Source organism: Typopeltis vanoorti, chromosome 1, assembly GCF_054136105.1.
Source record: "Typopeltis vanoorti isolate ZY-2024b chromosome 1, IOZ_Tvanoo_1.0, whole genome shotgun sequence".
NCBI lineage: Eukaryota > Metazoa > Arthropoda > Arachnida > Uropygi > Thelyphonidae > Typopeltis > Typopeltis vanoorti.
Window position 1 is genome coordinate 26,413,279 of NC_143549.1, and position 18,490 is coordinate 26,431,768.

Sequence of the window (18,490 nt, forward strand, 5' to 3'; positions counted from 1 at the left end):
CTATGTGCTCTGCTTGGAAAGAAGCCAACGGGCACACTGGGAGCAACAAAGAGTCATGTTGTCCACCTTAGTAAGATGTGGGACCTCCTTTCGCTGCGATGATTGCAGCAATCCTACGGGACATACTTTCCAGAAGCGTACGATAGTAATCAGTGGGAATTTTGGCTCATTCTTTCTATAAGCATGTAATGAGGTCCTGGACTGCTGCAGGGTGGGCATCCCTTGACTTCATCCGACACTTCAGCTCATCCCACAGATGTTCGCTAGGATTGAGATCAGGGCTCTGTGGAGGCCAGTCAAGTGTGGTGACGTTTATGTTCACAAACCACGAAGTTACAGCAGCAGTCTCATAATATGCATTATCTTGCTGAAAGAGATAACAATCAGTCCGTAGAAATGCCACAAAGTAGGCGGCACCGCATTGTCCAGGATGTTGAGATACCTCTCGGAATTCAGTGTTCATGGCACCACAGGCAGAGGTCCGAGGCCAAACCAGGAAACACAGGACGACACATTTACACTCCCACCTCCGAATTTTATAGTTGGGTTATGCATTCTAGTAAGAGACGCTTACCGGGTATCCGCCACACCCATACCAATCCATCTTCTCGGTAGAGGATGTAGTGTGATTCGTCATTCCATAACAAAGCTTTTCAAGCTTTTATGTCCCACCGTACAAGCTCCTACTGGAAACGACGCTTCATGTTGGTTCGGGTAAAGCGGGGCTTGCATATTGCGGTGTACCATGGAAACCGTGTTGTGAGCCTCGGTTCTGGATACTTTTGTGCAGATTGGTGTTCTAGTCGACCGGAATACTGCATTCAACGTGTCAGCCGATTAATGGTTTTTGCATTATTTTTTTTTAAATCCTTCGTAGCATCCTACGGTCGCGTACGGTGAGTGTGGTGTATCGTCCACTGCGAGTAGCACCTGTAATTGATTTCCTGCGCTTCCATTTCAATATAGTATCACTGAATGTTGAGCTGGGATGGCCTAATTTGACAATTTGTCGAACAGATAGGCCTGAAACATGGCATTCTATCACGATGCCTCTTTCAAACTCTGTCAGTTCTCTTCTTGCAGCCATTTCACCATTTCAGGACACAGTTGCACTGATTTTGGAGCATCATATTCCTCCAATTTATACCGGCTACAAACAGGCGACTCGTTATATGGCAATGCGCACCTTGCCTATGTGTACCTTGACTTCTTTCCAAGCAGTGTATGTTAACTGACATTTTCATTTATTTTAAGGCAGTCACTTAAAAATCTTGGTCAGCGACTGCTTTGCAAACATCCACTTTATTCAAAATTCCAATTTCATATTTTTCGAGCCTGTGTAGCTCAGTGGATGTGGCGTTTGCACACCACCGCGCTTGGCCGCACGAAGGAAGTCTTGGTTTCGAGTCTAGTCAGCGACTAGAGGAAATTTTTCTAAGCCTTTTTTCGACCGGTTCCCGAGTTAGTCGATCTCTGGCACGGGCAAGCAGGTTTTTCCTCCCGGAAACTCGGGTTTTTCGTCCTGTAAACTCAAGAAAATCGACCGTAGAACCCACATTATTTCAGACATTAAATATATTGTGGTAGGGTTAGGGACCATTTGATGGCGGCACATTTGAGCCGTCTCTCTTCACTGCGTACCGCTTAATTAGTGATAGCCTTGGGCCATCTGTCTCTGATTGGATACCAGTGGAGATTGAACTGCCCACTCAGTCTCCAAAAGTTAGATAGGGCTAAATGGCCTCGCCTACTCCCGTATAAACGGGAATAAAAAGGCGTTAGCTGATTTTTTTTTTTTTTTTTTTTAAATAGGGATGTTTATGGCTTGAAAAGTTTTTAAAATTGTTTTTAAACATTACAAATATCTTCAGATACTTAATGTTTTGACTCATATCATAGCTAGAGCTGGCAAGATTGGTGGAAACATAATTCAAAAGTAATCCTGAGCTGTGGATTCGAGGTGCTTGGTGAGACATCTGGAAAGATTAGAGAGCAGAAGGAGGGTTGGTGGTGGAATAATAATGTACAAGTGGCAGTGACAGCTAAGAGGAAGGCAAAGCAAAAGTGGGATGAGTCAAGAGTGGAAGAGAACAGAGAGGTGTACATAGAGAGAAAGCAAGAAGCCAAGATAGTTGTGGAACTGGCGAAGGCCATGGCATATCAAGCTCTGCATGATCAATTAGAAACAAAGGAAGGACAGAGAAAAATTTACCAACTAGCGAAATGTGGAAATAAAGCAGCAAATGACATCTTACATGTGAGGCAGATCAAAGACGCTGAAGGAAGAGTATTATGGAGGGATGTGGACATAAGAAACAGATCGAGAATATACTCTGAGGGACAATTGAATGAGGAAAATGCAAGGACTCACAGAGAAGATGGGAAGCCTTCTGAGGGGATGGTGCAGAACATCAATAGAGTGGAAGTGATGGAGGCCATGAAGCGGATGAGGAATGGAAAATCGGTGGGCCCCGACAGGATTCCAGTGGAGGCATGGAAGGCACTGGGGGAAGAGGAAATTGACCTGCTGTGGGACCTGTTCATGAAAGTTTTCCAACAGGAAAATATACCCGAGGAATGGAGGGAGAGTACTCTTGTCCCCATCTACAATGGTAAAGGGAATACACAAGACTGTAAAAATTGCAGAGGAATAAAGTTGATGTCCCATATAATGAAAATCCTAGAAAGAGTTCTTGATGGAAGATTGAGAAAGGAAGTGGAGATTGCAAAGGAACAATTTGGCTTCATGCCTGGTAGATCAACAACAGATGCTATCTTTGGGTTACAGCAGATGATGGAAAAGTTTCGAGAGAAATAACAAGAGCTACATCTGGCATTTATTGATCTGGAGAAAGCATATGATAGAGTGCCAAGGCAAGAAGTCTGGAGGTGTCTGAAGGAGAAGAAAGTTCCGGAGAAATATGTCAAGTTGGTGCGGGAGATGTACAGAAATGTGAAAACAAGTTTTCGGACCTGTCTGGGACAGACAGAAAGTTTTCAAGTAACAGTTGGATTGCATCAAGGGTCAGCATTAAGTCCGTTTCTGTTTACCATTGTGATGGAGGTGGTGACGGAGGAAGTGAGAGAAGATGCGCCTTGGACAATGTTGTATGCAGATGACATCTTGCTGTGTGCAGATTCAAGAGAAGAAGTGCGAACTAAACTGGAAAAACGGAGAAAAGTACTGGAAGAGAGAGGTATGAGACGGAGCAGAAGTAAGACCGAGTATATGTGTTGCACAGTGGGCGGCGGCCAGGAGACAGATCTGGAGCTGGAAGGAAATATCAGGAAGGTGAGGGACTTTAGACACTTAGGTTCAACAGTGGAAGAAGAAGATAAAGGACCAGAGAAGGAAGTGGGATGCAGGATACAAGCGGGTTGGAGGAACTGGAGGGAGATGGCTGGAGTGTTATGCGATAAGAGGGTGCTGATCAATCTGAAAGGCAAAATCTATAGGACAGTAGTGAGGCCAGCTATGACGTATGCTATAGAAACTGTGGCCGTGAGGAAAAATAACATCAGCAGGATGGAAGTAGCAGAGATGAGAATGCTTAGGTGGATGTGCGGTGTGACCAGAAAGGATCGTTTGAGAAATGACTATGTGAGGGGAACAGTGAAAGTTACGAACTTAGGAGCGAAGATACAGGGGGCAAGGTTGAGATGTTTTGGTCACGTGATGAGGAGGGAGGACGAATATGTGGGAAGAAGGGTCATGCAGATGGATGTGCAAGGAAGGAGGAAGCGTGGACGGCCAAAGAAGAGATGGAGGGAGCTGGTAGAAGAGGACTTGAGGATGAAGAACTTGGATGTGGTGACAGCCCAAGACAGGAGGATGTGGAGGAGACTCATCATCAACAGTGACGCCACTTAAGTGGGAGAAGCTGCAGAAGAAGAAGAATATATTTTAATGTTTTTCCATCCAAGTAAGCTGAACAATTCTCATCTGTGGTTATTGAAATAGATTTGTCTTTTATTCTAAAACACATGACCTGAAACTCTTTGTTGAACAAAGTATCTGTTTTGAAGTTTCCGAAAAATGCATTCTTCGTCCCGTGAAATTATTTTACACTTTTTTACATTACTTTTATATATTTTACATTTATTTTACACGAGAAAGAGATTAAATGTTTTTTGGACCATATCTTTTAAAAGTACTTTTATAAGATCTAGAATACTCTACAGAAAATTCTAGATCTTATAAAAATACTTTCTAAAAGATATGGCACAAAAAACATTTAATCTCTTTCTCATTATTATGCTAACTCACGATATTTCAAAATTGAAAGAACTCGTAGAACTTCTTATCTTTATAATTATGTCTTTATATTTCTATATTCTATAAGTAAGAGTTTGTAAGTGATAATAAATAGTATTAGTAGTATTACATACAAGTATCTCCACGGAGTCCGTAGACTCATGCGGGAGTTCCATTTCAAAAACATTATCAATCCTGTCATATTTTGCATTAAAATCATTCACCGAGAAATCACACACACACACACAAATGACTCTGGCAATCTATTCCACTCATGCATCCACTTACCAAAAACAAATTTCGCCCTCACTACCTTACTGACCACACTCTTACTCAATTTCCATGGATGAACTCTAGTTTTCTACACATTATTATTGTAAAAAAATTACTATAAACTTCCCTAAGCAACTTATGTCTCCTATCACATCCCCCCTTTCCCTTATCCGCCGATCAAGCAATTTTTGTAGCCCACAAATTTTATATCTCTCCTAATGAGAATCATACAATCCTGCCACCATCTTAGTCACTCTCCTCTGAATCTGCTCCACCTCATCCAAATGGCCAAGAAACCTAGGCCATCAGATCTGTGCGCAGTAATCCAAATTAGGCCTTATGAAAGCCTTATAAAGAGGAATAATAACCTTCTTATCTGAATGTTAGGGTGTTCTTCAATAACCACATAATCGTATGAGCTGTTTTAGCCACGTTTACAACATTCTCGCTGAATTTCAACTCTCTCTTCACCGATACCCCCAAATCCTTGCCTTCATCACAGTCCCATCAAAATGGTACACAGCCGGTAATCTTTTCACTCCAAAATGCATAACCTTTCATTTGCACATTAAATTGGCATCCACTCTTGGCCCATACTGCCAATCTATTTAAATCATCTTGTAAAATATCAACATTACCTGTATTGACTATTGCTTTTTCTTTTTCTTTCTACTCAGTTTTGTATCATCTGAAAACAGCTACATATTTCACCTCAGATCATTTTCATGTCAATATTGAACAAATGAAATAATAGTGATCTAAGTAATAATAAATAATATAACGGAATAAATAAATAATAATAATAAAGATAACTTGACTATATGATGCCAAATATTGACGGTACTTATCTCAGTTTTATATTATAGAGAAGTGAACTAATGATTTGCAAGTTTCAAACAGCTTAGTAGTTTGCGCTTTTTTTCCCTTTCCCCCATCCTGAATTTCACAATTTTATTTTTATAAGCTGCGATTTGCACTATTCAATTCTCGAAAACAAAGTCGAAATAAATTTCCAACTGAACAGCAAAAACGAAACAGGACTGAGCTAAGATAGTCAAGTAATTATGGAATATAGATTTGAGTCTTATTCGGTCTAGTGAATTATAATTATCATTACACACTCTAAATACTATTCAAATAATTATATACAATATTGAAATACTATTCACAAGTATTTTATGCATAATTTCATATTTAATATTTTTGAGAAAAATTTATCGCTAGTGTTGAAAGTTTTCTTGTGGAACATGGCTTAGGAAGCACCAAACAAGAATATGATAACAAAAGGCGAAGAAATGCTCTTATCTCTCTTAAAAATTCTTACCTTTCTTTAATGCTGATCATTGAAATACTTTGCGGGACATCCAAAATTAGTCCATAAAAATACAAAAAGGAAAGCAGTTTAACAAGTCAATTTTCAACCTCTATATAATGGTTCAGAGTCATTTTTAACTATAACAATATGTTTAATAGCACTCTATAAATGAGATGTAGCTTACACATTTCTGTCATACGCCAATTGTAGCCTAGCAAAATAAACGGACTTGACAAGAGCGCCACTCGGTGTTATAAGCCATAAGCGAACTGACGTATTCCGTTTATAAACGATATATTGTGGAAGAATATCGCAAAATTCTGGCATGATCAAGTCAAAAATGTGGAATGCTATTGGATACGCAATTCTGTATAGTTTATACAGAACTATTGTATGTTTTCCCACTGAACACGAACAAGCCCACAACAACAAAAATAATAAATATAATAATTTCTAGTTTTAATTTGTTTCACGCTATGAATATGTTTACTTCTCATTGTGATCCATGAAAAATGGTTCTTACACGCAAGAACGGTGAGTTTACGAACGTTGACTCTCTGAGCTTAATGCGACCTTGAGCTACTAGAAATATCTGAGCAGGAAGTAAGATGCTTGGTAATAATTTGTCCAAGAAATTTTCCTCATTCACAATATACTCCATGCGAGTCATTTTTCATAGTAAAAATGCATTCTTTTATGTGCGTGTTGGTTTGAGTACTGTAGTTATTTCATAATGGGTTTCATTAATGGAGTTGAAGATGATGTGAAATACAATTGAATGAATCTTCGTTGGAAAAAATAAAAGTTATACATATTACTAATAGTCTACAGGCATTACTTCCCAAACTTTGCAACAATTGAACCAATTAATGCTGAAACTGATGCACTTTATTTTGTCCATTATTTTTACCCAAATATTGTAGAATAAATAAGTTCCTGTTAAAAGTTATCGCTCAAATATTCATTCGAATAATATAATTTTTGATAAGAGCTCGAAAAAACCCTCATCTGTTATTTAACCCCCCTTTTTTCCCCATTATTATTTTATGCAAATCCCTTGCCATGCAGGAGTTCTGAAATAGGGAACAGCGGAAGAAGATGGTATATGTAGCTAATACGTTTAGAGGTTTGGCAAGCTAGAATATGATTTTATTATTACCAGCCACCAAAAGTTGTTTGTTAGTTTAAAGTACATTAGTAAACCTTTGATCATCCATTGGTAGGTTGCCAAAGAATTGGATAATTTGAAATTTCTCCAGAGACTAAACAATGAAATTTTTTACGCTAATTCAGACCTTCAGTAAGCAGGGTGATGATCTCACTGTTATAAAACCAGGCGATAAAAGCCATCGGCCACCTAAAAACATTTGCAAGCAACAGCCTATTGGTTGGGTAGCGCATAAAGTATCCACTAATGTAAGACTTTAATGCGATTTAATAGGAGAATTTAGCAATACGCTATTATAAAATGACATGCACCTCAGTAAAAATTATTAATTGTACAAAGATTTTCTTACGTATCAAAAAACATCATCAGGTGAATTGGGCAGGTACATGGGGTTAAGTGTGGATTTCACATAGAATCAGCTAGCATCTGGTAATGGTTTATCATTTGAAGAAGGTAACAGGTTGTGATGTCGATGGGCTTTGAAGGTAAGCATGAGTTTGTATTTTTTTACAAAACAGAAATGCCTTTAATATAAGATATAGGATAATATGGACTTCTTCTCTTGGATGCTGGATAGGAGGGATGTTCACTTTTTGTTATTCTTGAGTCGTAGTTATTTAATAAAGTTATTTGAAACGGAAGAACTGGTTACTTCATGTAACCAGCTCTTCCGTTTTAGTGCGAGCCCTTCGAAACTGTGATGGGCTCGCACTATCATGTAACTTAGCCAACCTTTATCGAGAACGCATGGGAAAAAGAATCCTCTCTCTCTCTCTCTCTCTCTCCAACCCCAAAGAATTTCGCTAAGCTATATAAATGTTTTTGTAATCTGGAAGCATAACAAAGCTAGAAAGCTATTCATTTCTGCAAAAAAATCAAGTCTACTCTTCGAATTAAGAAGATCAGTCAATAAGCATATTCTGAACAGAAGACCATATCCGACTTATCAAACCTCATAAATCTGGCCTGGGAACAACATACAATTGAAATCACTAGCCATGGAATCCAGTGGGATAATTACAAACTATTAAATATATGTGTATATATTCGAACGTTTATTCAAAGAAAGTAACGAATGCGGTCACCCCCACCCCTTTTTATTTTCAACAATACCGCGCTTACAGGGAGATTTCATGTTGTTTGTAATGGTGTCCAGGAAATCAGCTGGTAATAACAACCAATGCTCCTGCAAAAGCTCTCCTAAGTCTCTCAGAGTCTAGGGGTTGAGAAAAGCAACAAGTCTACCTGGAGCATTCCAAACGTGCTTAAAAGGATTAAGGTCAGGAGACTTGTCTGGCTAGTCCAGACGTACTATAGTCTCTTCTTGAAGATATTGGTCCACAAGCTTTGCTTGATGAAGGGGAAGGAATTGACAGGCATAAATGTAGCCCTAGTTGCTCGATTGACATATTAAACTAATTCAACCAAAATTGTCAGTATAATTTGGTTATTTTCATAGTTTCAAGACGTAGAAGATCAACATAATTTGAATTGAGAATTCAAGCAGGGGTTTAAGAGATAAACTGATAATGGGCAAAGAAATCAGTGCAATAAAATTCATCAGACGAGAAACAAAAAAAAAAAAAAAGAAATCGACAGAGATGTAAAGGGGAAAAGTTGTCAGAAGATTTTCCATAATAAATGAAATAAAAATCTTTCTCCATAATTTCTGTACGACATATACTAGCTTTTTATATTTTATTAAAAAAATCCATTTTAAGTACTGCATGAAACAATATACACATAATACTAATTATGAGTATGAATTATGCAATTGGGCGCTCTAGAGTGCTACCCAGTGCTACAATTTCCAAATAAGGGGGTCTTTATGATGCTCAGGCATTATTGTGCATATTCCAAACTTCTTGAGGCACCATTGTCCATGTAGTAAATTACTACATGGACAATGCCAGAACATGTATTTCAAGTTTGTAATCATAATAATGCAAGTAAACAGGATTGAATGTATACATTATAAGTGTTTTAATGAAATAAACAACCCATTATTAGTCAATATATAGTAAATAGCGTGAAAAAATATTCCTAATATTTCATACTTAAGTATTATAAAAAAACAAAAACTACTCTAAAGTGCATTAGTAAAAAGTGAGCAATATTTCAACGTCATTTTTGGCACCAACAAAGAGTTTCTATCTTCTCGTTAATATTGTTTCCGATGTCTTATTTCCGAGATCATTTTTAAGAGAGTTAAATATTCATGGTGCCAGAAATGGAATGTAAAATGTGGCTGAAGAATTATTTATTTTTTATGTTGGGTCCATCCATGAGAGTTGGTTGGTCAATACTTAGTACCATCCTACCTAAGGATGCGGTGCTGGTCGTCGAGAACTAATGTTTACTTCGATTTAAGATAAGTATACTATATATATCTATGTGACATTGAACAAGACGTGTTAACTGCAGTGTGATTGTAATTGGGTTTTCTTTAAGATTTTGTTATGTAGCTTGTGTAGTTTTCGAAGTATATTTTTGCATGCTTCCTACCTAGCTGCAAATTCTTTCCTTGGTTCTTCTTAACCAGTGCTTTATATAGGGTCTGTAAGAATTTGAGACATGCTGCTTTTCTTCAGTGAGTAATTCAAATTTGAGTCCCATAAGAAAATTTTATATTAACTGCACGTACGAGAAGTTGCAAAGACCTATAATACAACAGTTCCATCTGTATGCCTGAGAAAAGAGGAATTTATTGCCATGTTACTTGAAAAGGTAAGAAGATTGTATTCATTACGAAAAAAGGTATAGGGAAGACTGTTCCAAAGAATAGTATTAGGCGGCATGAAAGAAGATAATTTAGTTGATTATATGTTTAGAGTTGAACTGTGTATAGATGTCGGCCAGCAGCTGCTCTTGTTCTTATATGACTAGAGGAAGGAGAGGAATGGTAGTGGCCAGTTCAGTGAAACAATGTCTGACATTTCCTCAAAAAAAAAAAAAAAGAAAAAAAAGAAAAAAAAAAGCATAATGCGGAAACAAAGCGCTAATGAAAATTGATTGGAGGATGCGTGTGTGTGTGTGTGTGTGTGTGTGTGTGTGAGAGAGAGAGAGAGAGAGAGAAAGAGAAAGAAAGAAACTATTAGATGGATTGCGTTCTTCTGTAAGAATTCTACCAAACTTCTTTAAGAATTCTTTCACGAATACTTAAGGAAGTTGTGGATGCACCATTCCAAATGTAAGAACACAAGTTTTATCTGGGAAAAAAGAGGGGAAAAAAAGTCATTCACCATTACACGCATTGAACCAACCCGAAGAAGATGATAGTCCAATTACAAAAGGTGGTAGGGAGACTATACGTTGGTAGTTCGATAACAATTTCGATGCTAGACACGATCAGATGCCTTGGAAATATCAACAGCGATCACATGAAATTCTCCAAATTTTTCCACGTGTGTCCAAAGGCAGATAAGGTTAGCGAGGACTGGCAATTTCTAACTAATGAGTCTTCAGAAAGTGAAAAAACTGGTTTTTGATGACCTTTTCCACCATTTTCAAGAGTATTGAATTGAGGGTAGTTTGAGGTGAGTTGTTATCTCCCTCGTTAGGAAGAGGTTGGATAAAGGCTCAATATAACGATAAGTATAACGGATTATATCAGCGATATAATTAGTTATGAAACACAAGTTTTGGCATACCTGGAGAGACACCATCTGGATCAACAAACATTAGAATAAAGATTAATGAGGAATTTTGAATGTCGTCCTAGCGCAAGATTATAGGAACTATGGCGTAGTATTGTAAGAGGTGATTTGTTTTAGTTGTCTCTACAAGAGTTGGTACAAGGTGTTACTATGGTACCATCATGATATGATATGAAAGAGATGGAAACAAGGAAGGGAAAAAGTTAAACCCAGCAGGCTTTGTCCGGGACTGAAATTCTATACCGCAAATTGAACAGCATGCAAGTTTATTGCATTTGTCCCTTATGAAGTCTTCTTTGGATATGTTGGTGATTTTTCTTACACTTGTTTCGTGTTGTAGAACAAAACAGTTACTATATGTTTGGAGGGAAATCTAGTTAAAAAAAGGTCCAGAATGTTATGAGAATAATGAGGATTATCTAGTATTTTGGTTAGCAGGTTAATAATCTGTGTTAGTTCATGACTGATTGCAAATCGGCTCTCATTCTGGCTCGATCTGCGAAGTTAGAGAATGGGAGCCAGTTCTGCCCACACACGGTACCATCCTGCTATAATATAACAGGAATATAATATCGCAGTTTGGGTAATTGGATTGAATGAAATCAGCTTAGTTAAAGAGGGCAGCATGACTATCAGAATTACAGGAGCTGTAAAGGTTTCATAACCTTTGGTGATTAATAATTTTATTAATTGCGTGTGTTGTCTGATAAATTTGCCTGTATGTGAGATGAAAAAGGAGATTCTGGAAGAAAGGAAAAAAACTAAAAAATTATAAAACTATTTTTTTCCAGTCGTATGGTGCATTGTCCTGTTTCCCTGCGCTATGCAGGCGCTTAGTTTGAAAAGTTTACATTTTTATAAACGTTGTTTATAGCAGTACTGTAAAAATCGAATTCAAATTTCCTCAACGATAGCAATATGAAAGTAGTATTAATGTTAAATGACAGTCTAAAGTACAATTCTGACACCTCAGAATTAATTTTGTGATTTTTTTAAATTTTTTATTGAATGTTTTGTATGTTGAATAACACCTCAAATAAATCATTTTCTTTCCAAAGTCTCCATTTGCAGTCAGAACTATCTGGTAATGTATCCAATAGAAATATTATCTTCTGTCTGGGCATTCTCATCACTGAACACATCAGCAACGAACAAAACTCCTTTGTCCTACCTTTGTTTGTATATGAACAGCATGTTAAATCATGCTTTAGTAATAAATGCCTGGTAGGAGTTTTTTCCTGTAACATTCACCTTGCAAATCAGAAGGTCATTTTTTTTTAGAAATGATCAATTAAAACATACGGATTTATATATATATATATATATATATATATATATATATATTTTTTTTTTTTTTTTTTTTTTTTTTTTTCATGAAGATGGAAAGAAGATGAAGATTAGCTATACAAAAACTTCCATTTACTTTCGTATAAAGTGATCACGAATAATGAAACTCTTTCACAATTTTTGATGACATAGCTTAACTTATCAGGAGATTTTTTACTGATAATAAAAGAGTACAGTCGTAAGAATTCAGAGCTCTCTGGAAAGGCGGTTATTGAGGAATGGATACGCTTGACAAAATATTAAGCTACTGAAAACAAAATAATTTCATCATTTGTACATAATACTAGATGTGATGCTCCCAAACTGAAAACCAAAATGCATTCAGTTTATTTTGGTTTCGGGATCTCCTTTCAAGTACACTATGTTTGTACGTTTTCTAGCGTTTGCAAAAGAGTTAGAAATATCGGCCATTTTAGTTGACCGAGTGGTTAAATTAATTGCAATCCAAAGAATGGGCCACGACTCTGAATTCTCCCATAGGAATGGATTTTTGTGGTTTTCTTTAGGCGGGATAAGCGGCACTCTTTTGGCCCTAACGTTTTTTTTTTTTTTTTTTTTTTTTTTAAACTCTTAATCTTTCATGATCGCAGCAGTCGAGTGCATTTCTGTAGCCGCAGACAATAACTAGACGAATGTTTTTGATACCTACTATCATTCATTTGTATGTACTGATCCTTTTTCCATACTCTGGTTTGTTGATTTTCGAAATGAAAAACTCGAGTTCTTTCCAATGGGGAAAAAAAATATAGAAAAAACTCCGTTATTATAATCGAACCAGTAAATATTTATTCTGCAGACTTAGCGCCCTGTAAGTTACCACAAAGATATGCACGCATCCTCTGCGGTAATGTCGTTATTAATACTTTTCCTATTGGGAAAAGAGGCCAGGGAACTCAACCAAGAAACTCGCATGATAACTCTTGCTGATGCCAATGGACTAGCAAAAGCAAAACTAATAATTCCACTGAAATCAGTGGTACAACATCAAATTCCAGAAATCAGTACTGACAGAAAGACCTCCACCACGATAGCAAGACTACGAACAAAACATTATAGAGGAATGAAGATCAATACAGATGATACGAGAACATAAAGAAACTGTAACAACTGCCCCAATACTGAACTGACACCCACTCACATCTTTACCTGTCCAGCAATTACAGCAGCCTTGCAAGAAATAGATCCTAATCCTGAACAACAGCTTACAAACAAAATCATCGACACAGCCAAAGCAGTATAAGGAGGACACGGAAACATCTAAGACTCTTCAAAGGACAAGACAACAACAACAACAACATTGGGAACGTCAGGCTTCTGGGGATGAACGATGATAAGCTGTTTGAAGTTCAGAATCCGAAATTAAGGCACACAGTTCGTAACTTCGCTTCTTTACTTAGAAAAGAGATTTTTAGGAGACACTAGGCAAGGATACATTGTATTATGATAAACAAACCACCATCTGCTTGAAATCCGTATGATCATTGGATATATAATAATATTTTAATCTTACTTTTGTCTAATTTATCGATCTATTTTTATTTACTTAGGATACCTGATGATTATTTCCTGCTTATCTATAGGACAACATTCACTTTTTTTTTTCTATTTTTCCCTGGAGTGAGTTATTATTATTATTATTATTATGAAAGTTTGCGACTGGGGAAAGAATGTTCAGTTTAGTAAGCATAATCTTTCATTACGAACATCAACGAAGATGAAGTTGTAGTTACATATAACTTTTATTCTAAGGAAAGTCAAGGTTTTCTTTAGCATAAAACTGCATTTATGATATTCTTAGGAAATCACTGGGGTAGTAAACAGTAAATTATAACATGCGGCAGTAAACGCAGAACACAATATAACATTCATATGAACAAGAATTTCTCTATCGCCTTTCTGGGCCTCAGCTGTATTTGAAGTAATGGAAAACTGAAGCTGGTTCCCTCCAGCAGTACGTATTGGGGTTGCTAGGCGACTGGAGCATTTTGTCACCTCTTGTTAGCTGCCTCATTAGTGCTAAATGACGACAATGTAATATGATCACGACAGCCTGCCAAGGCTGTTGGCTTATCCAGAGTTACAGGCTGGGTCAAGAGTGATAGAACTTACAGCCACTTTACCACCTGAAGATAATAGAAGGCATGTGTTCGTCGTTGTTCCACTTGTTACATCGTAGGCTCTTTCAAAAAAATATATATAAAAAAAATACATCTGAGAACATTTGGAAAAGGAAAAACATTCAAGAATTACTGCAATTAAATTTGAGCTCTAGATCTCTCGGTTAAAGATGTCAGAAGCTTGCTCAAACCTTTTTTCTTTCTTTCTTTCGCCATGTTTCAGCATCTAGTTTACTGAAACTGGTCAGTAGGTGTACTAGGATTTCAGAGATATGTATCTCAAAAGGCCAGAAATATGTATTTCATAAATCGAAATGTATAAACCAAGTGTTTATTTCTTATATTAACTATCGCTTTCTCCAGTTACAGACGGGTGGTACTGAATAAACACCGGCGCGTAAATGATTCCATACAGAATCATTTCACGATTTCTCCCAAAACCATAAACATAAAGCCGGAGGATATAACATACGTATTCTTCCGGTTACTTCTTTTTCTTGTTTGCACATTCTGTTGTCTCACTATATGTATAGTGCAGAAATTGCCTCAGTGAAAGACCACAGCATAAAATACACAGGAACCAGACATAACCTGTATGCAACGAAATTATTGTTATTATTACTACTATTATCATTATTAGAACTTCGAGTTGTCAAGAATTCGTCGAGGGAAGCCATATCACCATATATAGCATCGTGCTGTCTATCTTCGCTTAAATTCATTCACACTAGATGCACTCACTGCTTCAACAGGTAAACTGTTCCGCTCACCACACGGTTCTGTGAGAGAAAAAAATCTAGCTCTCATACTTTCTTAACCCCACACAAAAACTTAGCTTCCATGGATGCATATTATCATATCTTATTATTATATATTATTATCATATAATTTTATGCAAATACCATTGCATCATTATCCATCCAACTGGGAAATCAATAATTTATTCGATAAGAGTGTAATTGCATTCCTTGTCACAAGAATTGCATAAATTATCGTAATTTATGCAATTCTTGTGACAAGAATTTGTCTAAAATCACCGTAAAGAATTTTATATATTTCCTCCTATGTTAACAACTTTTTTGATCGGGAATATTAACATCCAATGTTAGATTAATATGGATTAGATTATCTACAAGACAATTAAGTAATCATAATAGTATCATTATTATTTATATTTTAATTTTAAATTCGTGTTGTCCATTGGAGTAATTTCAACTACAGAGAATATAATAAAAAATCATTCATAATAAGTGCTTTCTTTTTACAATACAGTATCCTAAGTTGGTAATACGTTTTTTTTTTTAAATGTAAATGTAGCAGCTCGTTCTAAAAGTTCCAATTAAAATGAGGGGGGGGGGGAGCTAAAGCACTCCTATTGAAAATTAACTTTATATTTGCGTGCACAGTGTAGAATGCTTAACGATGGTGTTAAATGCATACAGGCAATGAATCTGAGCTACTTCATTGCGATTTTACACTTAAGATGAAATGAAAACATGGTAATAAAAATGTTGTTCTTGGCTATTATTTTTGATTTAATACTCACTTACGAAACTTTCTTCATTTCCAGAAGTTTTACTCGACTAATTTTTATTTTTATTTATTTATTTATTTATTTTGTTTGTTTGTTTGTTTTAAAGGAGGACTCAAGTTATTCAGATTCTGCAAAAATTATAAAATATTTTCCGAAAGTCGCTGAACGATAAAAAAAACAAAAAGAAAAAAGAAAAATGAATATGCAGAGTAGTTAGCGTACCCATTCTCTAACATGTCAGGATTCGAATCCTGCCAACATGGATGTTTGTGATTGTCTTTAGATGGAAGATGGATTTCATCGCCTAGTGTGAAGAACGCCACCCGGCATATTAAAGGCTTGAAGTGGCTTGAAAAATTTCCATGTTTTTTTTTCTCTACAGTAGAATATCCAGATCATTTAAAAAATAAATAAACCAAGTCTGATAAATAAAATGAAGAATAATCATAGCCTACCCACGGTTGCTACTAAATTATAGATTTACTGCACTTTCACGTGTAGGAATAACATCCTTTCTTCCATAAAGGCCGTTTCGTCCCATTTCAGCGTTGATTTAATGAAATCTATTTCACTTCAGTTTTCATTAAATCAACGCTGTTCGGAAATGGGGATGTTGATTATTTATAACTAACAGTAAAAGGCAATTTTTTTTTTATTTCGTTGGTTGGTTTATTCTGCAAAGAAAGATGCGCCAATATTTAAAATTAGTTTTTAAATTAAATCAAGAGGCATCACATAATCAGTCATTGTAGTGATGCCTCTTGATTTAATCCAAGTATGCTTTATGAAAACTTGATTGATTTTAAGCCTCAATGAAAACTTTTGCAGCTTAAAATCAATCTAGTTTTATTCACTCAACAAAATCAATCAACAAAAATTAGTAAATATTTTGAATTTTAACAAAATCTGTCCATTCAGAACAGCACTGCTGCATAGTAGTTGGACAAGTTTGAAACTGTCCGTCCATCCTTCTTAAAAAAACATAACTCGGCATTCCACAATAGAACGAGATTCCATTATTTTACCTGTAATGAAAATTATGCTTTAAGCTTCTGAATTATTGATTGCTTCAGTATAATTTCGTGAGTTTTAATTTATTAACGTTTTTTTTTTGACAAAAAAAATCCATTTGTTAAACTTTACCTGACGCTACTTTATCAGTTATTAATTTATCATTTCATTAATAATTTCCCAATTCCTCCTTTCAGATCATTCCTTCAGGAAACCCAATCGTAGGCGAAATCACGAGGATAATGTTGTGCTTCGCTTTCTCCACACAACCAACAGGTGGCGAAAAAAACGTTCTGTGTCTGAAGAATGGCATATTGAAGTAATGATAGCCACAGACAGCAAAATGGCTCGTTACCACGGAGACAACCTACGAATTTATGTGTTGACCCTCATGGCAGCAGTAAGTCAGAAATGTACAATCTATTTAAATTTTTGAAGCAACAAATTAATAAAGAAATGGACCGAAGCAAAAAAAAAAAAAAAAAAAAAGAGAGAGAGAGAGAGAGAGAGAGATGCAGTTTTATCCTCGCTTTAGAAGTCCCACAAACATTTAAATTTCTGTTACGTCAAAAAGCAGAAGAAATTAAGATGTTTTGTTTTAATAAAAAGGATATGTTAGTATTTATAATTTTTTGGCATTTAATATTATGAAATGAAATGAAATGAAATAAATAAAAAAAAACTGAAGATCATTTGTACATTTTTATATTTTCGTTCTGAACTGCGTAGAGATCAAACATAAATTTTAAAAAATTTAAATAAAATAAATAAAGCAGATATTCAACTAGTTAAAACTTGCATATATCGATCCAATATATGGACGCAAAAACTGCATCACATCAGCATTTTTTCATATATTGGATCGATGTATGCATCAAGTTTTAACTAGTTGAATATCTGCTTTATTTATTTTATTTATTTATTTTAAAATCATGTTTTGGTCTCTACACAGTTCTGAACGAAAATATAAAAAATTTGCACTTTATGCCTTCCTTTGTTAAAGGCACGTAATTTTCACACCTTAGGCAAAATATACATAAATTCTTTTCAGGCTCTGAAAAGAATTCGTCTAATGTATTCTCTGCACACGCAAATAGTTTTAAAAACAGATGTATAATGTTTGATTTATTCAGGATTAAACCACTTTACATGATCCTTTTAGAATAAAATCATTACTGAAAATAATGACGTTCTAATTGCACTGTACTGGACAACAATCACAACTTTTCCTATTCACATTGTAGAGTTGTTTATATTGAGACAAAATCTCTCTCTCTCTCTCTGTGTGTGTGTGTGTGTGTGTGTGTGTTGATGTAATTTGCTGCTGATATGTACATTCTATCAACTATTAACACCAACTTGTTTAAGAAGTCATAAATAATTGCGTAGGCAGATCAGGTTTTCTCAAGATCAAGTTTTACTTGAATGACAATAGAATTTCTTCTAAGAAAACAATAATAAAATTATGTCGAATGCCAACAGGAAGGTCTTCTAAAAGCTCTCTCTCTCTCTCTCTCTCTCTCTCTCTCTCTCTCTCTCTCTCTCTCTCTCTGAATGTGTGTGCGTGCGAGCGCGCTTGATATTGTCTATTGTCCTTTCATAGATATTTTAGAGGACAAAAGGAACATTAGAATAGAATAAATACTGGTTTAATTCAGTAATTACCAAACATAGTTAGCAATGAGCCAACCTTATGATTATTATTTCTGTTATTTGTGTGATGAAATCATGGCAAAGGGATAATAGCAAACATTAGTCTCTACCTTGATTAATGCTTGCATTCATATTACTGTTCGAATGCACGAAGTAGACAG

At 35.8% G+C, this 18,490-nt stretch overlaps 1 protein-coding gene across 1 annotated transcript in view; it reads left to right on the top strand.

Annotated features, from left to right (window-relative positions):
• The first annotated feature begins 7,477 nt into the window (after positions 1-7,477).
• LOC150109852 (A disintegrin and metalloproteinase with thrombospondin motifs 9-like) overlaps positions 7,478-18,490 on the top strand; it is a 605,150-nt gene continuing 594,137 nt past the window's right edge. The window contains exons 1-2 of the mRNA XM_090396355.1: positions 7,478-7,496; positions 16,874-17,076. Of these exons, the coding sequence (XP_090252481.1) occupies positions 7,478-7,496; positions 16,874-17,076 (222 nt within the window). The remainder of the gene's footprint in view (positions 7,497-16,873; positions 17,077-18,490) is intronic.